The sequence below is a fragment of the Calidris pugnax genome, unplaced genomic scaffold (genome assembly GCF_001431845.1).
Source record: "Calidris pugnax isolate Ruff unplaced genomic scaffold, ASM143184v1 scaffold349, whole genome shotgun sequence".
NCBI classification, from domain to species: domain Eukaryota; kingdom Metazoa; phylum Chordata; class Aves; order Charadriiformes; family Scolopacidae; genus Calidris; species Calidris pugnax.
In genome coordinates this window covers 1,676,554-1,685,880 of record NW_015091088.1, presented here as the reverse complement: position 1 = coordinate 1,685,880, position 9,327 = coordinate 1,676,554, and the positions used below count along the sequence as shown (strand labels likewise).

Below are 9,327 nucleotides of genomic sequence, written 5' to 3'. Positions count from 1 at the left end.
ACGTGGAGAACTACCAGAACAAAGTTCAGTGCCTCAGCAGATCACAGACATGTAGAAAAGATGCATATTCCCTGATCACCAAAGTTAGCGTCCTAAAGGCAGGAGAAATACGTAACAGCCAGACTCCACATGTACCTCCCAAGCCAACAGGTAACATACTCATTTTTGCAACTCTTAAAACACAAGCTGGAGAACTTGCACAAATCCATTTGTGTCAACTACCCCAAAATAACAACAAAAGCCTAGGTAAATTTCCTGGCTTACCATAAATATTATTTTAACTCATTCAAAACCAAAGCAAGTGACAGTGTTATGAATCAAGTCCTAGACACTCTGTTGCATCACTGAGCTTGTCCACATTACAGATCCATGCAGAATTTGGTGCTCCACTCAAGTGAATCAAAAGTTTCCTGCAAGGAACACCGAAGCTAACATGAAGGTAACAACAGGACTCCTAGGAAAGATGACACACTTCACCTATCACAAGCACAACTGGATTCCCACTAACATGACAATTTTACAGACATTTGGACTGGGTACATCTCGTAGCTGGAAACAAGATGGTGAAGTTCATTTTATTTTACACATGCATGGTCCTCTGCATGGTTACTGCAATGCCAGATAGAAGAATCGCAAATAAAAAACTCCCAACTGCAGTTTTATTCAGGTTGGCATATAAAAAGGATACTTCACCTCAAACTATGGGTACTGAGTAACTACTTCCAAACACAAAATATTGCTACAAAGAAATAAAAAGAAAAAATGCAACTTGCAACTTACCTTGCCACCAATTTCTAATTTACGTGTTTATCAAGACAAACACAATAGAAGCTCTCCACTCTTCTATTTAGTACCCAAAGCAATCAATAATCTCTGAAGTGATTTGCTGGATTACAGCTTCAGAAACTCCTCCTCAGAATCCAAATAATCAAGTAAGCTGTTCCCTTGGGCAGGCAGCAGAACGTGCCATGTCTTTCAGCACCCGCGGTATAGAATGTGCGCCCTGTACTGCAGCAAGCGCAGCCCCTTCAATTTATTTTACTGCAGTTGTTCTGAGCAGCCTTCCGAATCCTCTCCCATGTGATGCTTAAGAAAGCCTACAGATCTGAAATGGATTAGGATTACTGAAGAGGATTATGAGTAAGAAATACAGTATGATGGCCTCTCTCAGCTTAAGAGTCAGCTCTTACACATTTTCACATTGCCTTTCGCTAAATGCAAATGTCTGGAGGAAAAAGAATTAAAGGTTTCACCAGTTTCCTATGTTGGGCTGAAAAACCTTTTGGGCTTTGGAGCCAGGGAATCCATACTGCAGAAATGAAAGGATGGAAGAAACAATGATAATGTATTTAACCTAGTTCTATTTAACTACTTAACAATTCTGAATCATGAATCTGACTGGACTTGAGAAAGCAGAAAAGCTATTTTACTTCCAGTTCTCTAAAAGTAGACACGGAAAGCAGATGAAATCTCAAACAGAAGGACAATCAGCAAGCAATTCAAACAACTACAAATGATACTTTTGAAAAACTAACAAGATTCCACAAAACACCCCAACCCTCCAAAACCAATCAGCGCTATATTTACACTTTAATGTTTTCAGCATTGTTAAGATGGTTTTATTTAGAATATTAACAGTCCTGTCTCTCCATATTTTTATCAAACGTCAATTCTTATGCAAAAGTAGCTCAACACATTTCACAGGTTAAATCATCAGTTAGTAAGAGGTGTCATTTACCACTTCCTTAGTGCTTATGTTTCTAGGTTGTCATTAAACTAAGACCAGAAAGTTATGTATCCTTTTGGTTAGAAAAAAAAAGGATTCAAGTATTCAAGTTGGCATAAGGGCTTTATTTTGTTGGCAATCAGGATGTCCGAATACTTATAAACAGATGAAATGCAAGGCTTTAAGAAAATATTTAGAAGAAAAAGAGCAAAATAAAATAGAAAAAAACCTGAAATAAAATAGACTTCTTCAAATCTAGTTTCCTTTCTTGTATCGGAAAACCCCACGTTTCCATGATCTGCTCTGTGGTTGGGCCCAAGGAAGTTCCCGACACCTGATAAGACACGAACACGACAGAAGCAGACAACCGTTTCCTGAATATTCATGGATACCACTATTTATCCAATCCATACCTGTTTCTACACATTGAAACTACTACATTTGATTACATTTATATATACCCCTGAGAATGTGGGCACACCACTGCCAGAAGATAATCAGCCTAACACAGCTGAGGTCAAGACAACTGTGAAGTTACACCTGTAAGGATACTTTTGTCTTTACTTGTGGGTGACCGTTACATAAAGAAAATCTACTGGGATCAGGAGACATTGCCTGCTCTGTGAACTACAGCAACGTAATTATGAAATCTCAAAGATACCGTGACTGCTGTCATTTATATCTTCCTCCGGGAGCTCTCAGTTTTTCAGATTTATCATTCCGGCACACTACTGCTAACATTGTACAAAGTGGGTCAAGGGAAAGCTTGCAGCGTATTTATCCAGGCAGAAGTAGAGGATGCAGGTAAGTAGGTTATGACACTCAGCCAGACTCAGCACAAGGAGATAAAGGGCCCACAGCTCCGTGAGGCTCTCTCAGGAACAGTTTGCATAACCGGTGCACAAATACCACAGGCAACACTGCACGTACCTGGACACGGTGCTCTGACCTAATGCTCTGATCACACCTTCTTCTCCCAGGTAAAATTCTCACTGGTATTAGCAGGAATTGTGTCCAATGAAGAACAGGACCTCTAAGCTTTATGTGAAGGGATCCACCGGTCTTGACTCTTTCAGTCCTTTGTATTTCTGGGGTGCCCCCAAGAAGTGCCCAAATTCAGTGAAGAGTCATAGCACAACCCAAAAAAGAAAAAAAAAAAAAACAAACCACCCCTCTACACTACAGAAATTAGCTATAAACTTTCTGTTGAAGGCAACTTTCAAATATAAAAAAGGAAAACTATCCCTTTCCTAACCTCCCTGCTACCCCATCACAAGCTTCTCTCATCTGTTGGGGGGGAAAAAAATCTCTATCATCACACCTCCTAAACCAGCTCCTGATTTCTGATGAATAAAATCAGCAGTCTACAGCTATGTGTGCAGCTAACTGCTGCATCGCATCCTACGAGACCCATAATCACTAGCCCTTTGCAGAGCAGGCAAAAGGATGATGACACATTATGAGAAACGTCACAGGTCTTCACAAATCAAGCTACCAGCTGCATATTTGTATTTAATTCTATTCAGACCTACAGGCCACGCAAAATGTATGAATTTTTTATTTATTAGTCAGCACATAAGTACATTCAAGTTGCACAACTCTTTCCAAAAACAGTAAAAGCAATTTTTAGCCACCAACATTTGCTAGAATGTCAATGTAATTCCAATAAAATCAATCAAACTTGCATTACAGTTCATTAATGGTATGATCTGCAACACTTCAAAGAATTAACAAGTCATTATTTCCTGAAAGGTTCACATAATTAATAAGCCAAAACAACAGTACTGCTTGTGAGAGTTATTTTAAAAGCACATGCTGGTCTTGGAAACCTTCAGCTTTTCACTCATTTTGTCTGTTGAAATAAAAAAAAATAATAGATAAATTAAGACAGCATAGGTTTGTATAGAATTAAGAAAGAAACAAACTCTTCAGATTCTCTAAAAGAAGGGAATAACTCTTGCTGAAATGAAACATCCAATGTAACTGCTACAAATATAATAATAGTAGCATTTTAAAAACACTATTGAAAATGGAACACAGCTTGTTGCGCTCCTGCCAAGACCATGCAACCAGAGTTTCTTAGAATAGAAATGAATGTAACTTAATATCTTTCTCTGAACACATTCAGACTACCATGTGAGGCACCTTATGACTTCAAGCATCTGGACTTTTTCTGCAAGTTCACAGGACAAAACCCTCAAAGGATGCTCATGTTCAGTCTCCTGTGCACAGCTGTTGCAAATTAAGCTTGATCTTTCTAAGTGCCAAGCACACCACCCCCTCCTGCCAGGATTCAGTTCACTCTGGTGGCGCTTCTTCTCACAGTCAACTACCCAGAGACACATGAAATGTATTGCAATAGCGGGACTGGTAGAAATAATAGCTAAAATGTTCACAGAGGGAACCTCTACCTTTAGGTCACAACACCACCCCCACCTTCCTCTCTGATAAAGCACTCTTCCTGGGATAATCTCCAAGGGTTTTGCAAAGAAAGCCAATACTTAACTCTATCTCTAAATCAACAAGGGAAGGTATTTACCCAAGGTCAATAAGCAAACCAAGGAGAGAATCAGGAATTCAGACTAGGTCACTTAAGTGCTCTGTCCCTCAATGACTCTTCAGCTGAAACTTTTATTGAAGTACAAGCAGCTCAGAGTACCAGCACGCTACTTACACCTCTTCACTTCACAGTTCTGATCCATGTCTGGTACTTATCTGGTAGCGCAGCGCTCATTACTGTGGTATACACTGTGTTACTGGTAGGGAGAGAGGAAAAGAGTGAGTCAGTGGCAGTCCAAAGGCAAGAAGATTAATTTATAAAACTAGCAAAGCAGCAGAACAAATTTTAGTGGAAACAAATGTTCTGCTTAAGTACAGAAGGGTTAGAAAAAGTGAGAAAGAGACTCAAAAACGCAGGCTGGTGGCACAAATTTTTAGTATTTTTTTCCACTTAGTACAGCAAAGGAACTGTAACTTCAACATACGTTTGATCACTGTATTAAAAAAAAATAGTCTTCCTAATCTTAGCAGTGACACAGATATAATCTTCTCCTTTCCAAATTTCCTCACATTTATAAAATAGAGGAGAGGCAGTCGTGGTATTAACTTTGAAGAAGCTGTTGCCAAGCTCTAATGTAAATGACTGATGCAGGGAATATACTGAGCTTCATATAAAAGTAAAACAGAACAGGATAACCTGCAAAGGCGCAATATGCGGAAGACTGCAGAACAATAATGGTATACTGAAAGAAATCTCTCTTTAAAAGCCAGGAAATGGTACCTAAAAGCCATGTCCCCATTTACTAATCTTTTTTTTTCCTTTTTAAGCATCAATCAGAGCTACATCAGAAACTCCAGAAAAAGCCATTTTCAGTGTTAACACAAGTCCAAAGATTCCAAATGTGAAAGGCACAAATGACTCAACAGAAGGTCCTGCTGCTCCTCTAAGTAGTCACTTGTTTCACTACTACAAAGGAACTTCCCATTACTGGATTGAGCATAACAACGAGTAGTTTCTTGGCCAGAGTGGCAGACCAAAGGGGAAAGGTGCTGTGGAATTGAAAATAGTGTGTCAAGTGCACAAGCAGAAATCTAATCTGGGAAACCACAAGATATTCAGACAGATGCATAGGAAGATCCTAAGAAAGTGTGTGATTGACTGAAGTGGCCTGAGGCATGGCGGGAAGCACTGATTAACATCTCTCCATCTAATACTTACTTGTTTAAGACTGGCTTCACTGACAACACCTGTACAGAAAGTTTGAAGAGTTGTCATTTTGGTAAATGAAGAGGGAATTAAAAGGCTATTTAGAAACAGCAGTAGGATGAAGTTATGAAAAGGAATAAAGCAAAGTCAGGGATTCCTCTTGCTGGTGGTTTTGTTTTTTTAAAACATCAGACCATATTACAAAAACGTTTTTTAAAAGCCCACTGAAATATGCAACATTTAAGTTCTCAAAACTAACTGGTAAATGTCACTCATATCTAACACTTTACCTGCTTGCTGTAATATTTATAATTGTGCTTGAAATCATGAATGGAACAAAGACCATGCTGATGGGATTAATCTCTTTCACTTCCACTTGGATTGGCAGATTTTTACCAAATGCCAGTGCAAGAGAGTTCAGAAAAATTTTAACAAAAAAAACTTATCAGTCTTAAACTCTTCAGACATGACTGTGCCATGTACCTTTTAAACCATGCCTTCCTTGCACAGCTTTTAAATGTCTGACAAAAATGCAACTGCATTTCTGCTTTGAAAAAGAATTTTAAGTCAAAGCCTGCTTGCCACAATGCAGAATTTAAAAGGAATACCTTAAAGAGTGTGTCAAAATTGATGTTCTGCTGGCCAGTAGCATTGAGAGCCTTGATGGCTGGAGTTCTGCAGGAAAACAATGCAGTGTTATTAAACACACTTTAGTGTTCCAAATGCTACAAAGCACCGATGTGAAAAATTTCTCACTAAATGTCTTTGCATTAAAATGCTTACTTTGACCTAAAATAATCCAGAGTTCTGCATGCCTTAATCTAGTCTCACGTTGCTGATACAACTCTATTATTGCACCACTGGGTACGGACCAAGAGGGAATCCCCCAAAAGCTTTTTTTGCATACTACACAGCCTAAAGATTGTATGATGATTATGAGCACCTTCCTAGTGCCATCAAATATTTTTCACTGTGAATCTAATTCCTTTAACTTTTACTAAACTTTGCTTTATCCTTGCAATTTCTCATCTTTTATGCCATTCAGTGCCACAAAGACTTTCATCTGGTATATGTGAATATTGCTCCTTATCTTATCTGTTCTCTTTTGCGTGGCATTACAGAAACTGAACAAGGTGCCTGCTCAATGAGCTAGCACCTGTTCAGAGAAGAAAACACCCAAGTCTCCCAGCTTTTTTAAAATAAAAGTGTTATCTCACCAGAGAACTCCAAACTAAATTTACCTTCGATCGTCAAAAGGAGGAGGGGTAGTCCAATGGTCATAGTTTGTCTCCACACGGAACCACCTATAACACAACACACAAACACAAATGCAAACAAAAAGCAAATCAGTAGGTAATTAATAAAGGCCCAGAATCAGTGCCTCTGTATTGCCAAAAGCAAAAAAAAAAAACCCACCCAACTCCCTCAAAAGCCTCTTTCTTGCATCTTTTACAAGCCCAAGGGATCCTGTGTTGACATACATGGCAGCCTTTACCGTCAACTACTGAACACAAACGAAAAACAAGCAATCTCTGAACTCCTGCTGGCATCAGTGACAAAACTACTACTGACTACAATAAAAGCAAGATCAGACCTCTAAAGACATTATGAGAAAAAAGATTATAGGAATGTGTACGATGCAGCCCACAGCATTCAGTCTGAAGTACGCAGAGCCACAACCCATCTCGGTGTTGCCAAGCCAGTACTTACTGGCTGACTTTACACATTAAGTGCTGTTTTTCACCACAGGGCAACTATTTAGGATTTCCTTCATATATAAAGCATCCTTCATATATTAAGCATCTGATTTCACAAAAATAGGAACAGTTATTTTTGAGCCTTCAACCCTTCTACCACATTGGGTCAAAACTAATTTGGAATTGCTGAATTTACTGGTGCAATACTTGGCAGACAGACAGGAAGAGTCTTGTCTCCTTTGGAATCTGACTGAAAAATAAACACATACAGATGCTTTTTCCACCTTGACCCTCTTGACTACCCCAGCCTGACAAGTGATTCCTTCTCAAAGAGAAGGAACTGGGGTTCCTTTCAGAGGCTTTCACACTTTCCCTGTCCAGCTGTAAGAATTAGTAAGAGAAACCCTGGATCTTTCAAGAATGGAGTGTCACTAACCCTGCCTATCACTTGGGAGGGAATATGAAAAAAACAAAATACATCATTTTTTTATACTTACGCTCCACCTAAAGGATCAAGGGGCCAGAGATCTGCTGGCCCTCTTCTATTCCTTGTTATGACCATGCCTTCTTTGGGCGATACACCTCCTACAATATAGTAAACTTCAGCAATGATGGGAGTGCCAGCTAGTCTGAGAACAGCTGACTGAAAGTCCTCTGCTCTGCTCAGGGTCTAATGCAAAAAGGAGATCACAGTGAAACAAAGATCACAGAGCATCATCAAACACAAAACAAGCACTGGGACATCTTAAAAAGAAGAAAAGGTCCAGCTTTTTTTAAAAATGACAATTGACTGTAAAGGGCTACTTGCACATATTTCTCTGAAAATAGTTTTCCAAATTGACTAGGATACGAACATAAAATACATATGACTAGTATATGAACTCATTAATCCTAGTTTTGCAAATATCCAAAGAAAACAGTAAATATACATACACATAATACATGCACATACATACACATATCTATACGGTGAAAAATTAAAAAAGCTGAAAAATCTGCTGTTGAAATGACAGACATGTCTGTACTCGGCAAATTCAGTCCTCAGCAAATTTTTCCCATGTGAACAATGGGATAGACCAAAGTGGATGAAAGGTGGGGAAAAAAACCACCCTGTATCTTTGTCTTGCCAGTGCTTTAAGAGGATTTAGGTGACAATGGTGAATAAGGCAGAGGAATTGCTTACAGCAATGTGACTGTGACAGGTGACTAACTTAGTATAAACTGACAGTTCCACTGCAGCCAATGAAGCTACTATTTTCAGGCACAGGGCCACAACCCACTGAAGTACGTCTTTAAAAATCAATGCTGTGCAGGAACCAATAACAAATATGGAGAACATGCACCAAACAAAATTGTTCAGAAAGATGAGGAAAGCTCTGGAAAACAATTAATTATTTCTGATAGCAACATGGCAGCCAGTAGTTTTGAGTCACAGACTCAAGTCACATCTCAAACTCAAAAAAAATATGAACAACAAAGTATCCAGAAGACATTCCAGTTCTGCAGGGAGTTTACCTACAAACCATATAATTCATGTTTACTGTAATTCAAGAATCTGAGAAGCAGCAGACCTGCTTTATCTTAGTAGTACCCTAAAATAATATTCATAAAATGTGCTATACAAAACGCCGATCTAATTCCTTCCACTCACCAGTGATCTCTGCATTTTTAATATGGTAACATATCAAATAGAGTTTAAAATAACCACTGGGTCAGATACTGACCATCTAAGAGTGCAGCTGCCTCAATTTGTTTAATTACAAATCACAGCTAACTGAAATAGTCCCTAGTAAGGAAGTCATTGCACAGCTTCTCAAAGGCTTTTGGCATTGATTAGAGATTGCCTCCACGAAGGACTGGAACTGCCTCTCTCATACACATCACTGATGATCTGGGGACAATACCTACCTCTCCTCTTAGGAAATGCATTTACTTATCAATTTATTGACTTTTCTGTGAAACTAAAAGTTGGAACATCAAATTTACTAGGAGTTTTTGAGTGCAAATTACATCACTGTGAAATAGGAGAAAATAACTCAGTGCACTTACGTCTCGGACAAGCCAGCTGACAGGGTAATTCCGATTCAGAAAAGCAGCTATTGCATTTTCCCACCATCTACCACCCTCTGGAAAAAAAAAAAAAAAAAAAAAAAAAAAAAAAAAAAAAAAAACATAAGTGTTACATAAATTTTGAGAAA

The 9,327-nt window shown here is 38.7% G+C and overlaps 1 protein-coding gene across 2 annotated transcripts in view; it reads right to left on the bottom strand.

The window, feature by feature from the left end:
* Positions 1-1,830: 1,830 nt before the first annotated feature.
* NAAA (N-acylethanolamine acid amidase) overlaps positions 1,831-9,327 on the bottom strand; it is a 15,027-nt gene continuing 7,530 nt past the window's right edge. The window contains exons 5-11 of one of the 2 annotated variants that reach the window (XM_014957842.1): positions 9,179-9,255; positions 7,627-7,799; positions 6,674-6,736; positions 6,041-6,107; positions 5,445-5,473; positions 4,401-4,482; positions 3,232-3,578 (exon numbers count right to left, since the gene is read on the bottom strand). In XM_014957842.1, coding sequence (XP_014813328.1) covers positions 4,407-4,482; positions 5,445-5,473; positions 6,041-6,107; positions 6,674-6,736; positions 7,627-7,799; positions 9,179-9,255 — 485 coding nt within the window. In that variant the 3' untranslated portion in view covers positions 3,232-3,578; positions 4,401-4,406. Of the gene's footprint in view, positions 3,579-4,400; positions 4,483-5,444; positions 5,474-6,040; positions 6,108-6,673; positions 6,737-7,626; positions 7,800-9,178; positions 9,256-9,327 lie in introns of both variants that reach the window. The other variant, XR_001413757.1, reaches the window with a different exon arrangement.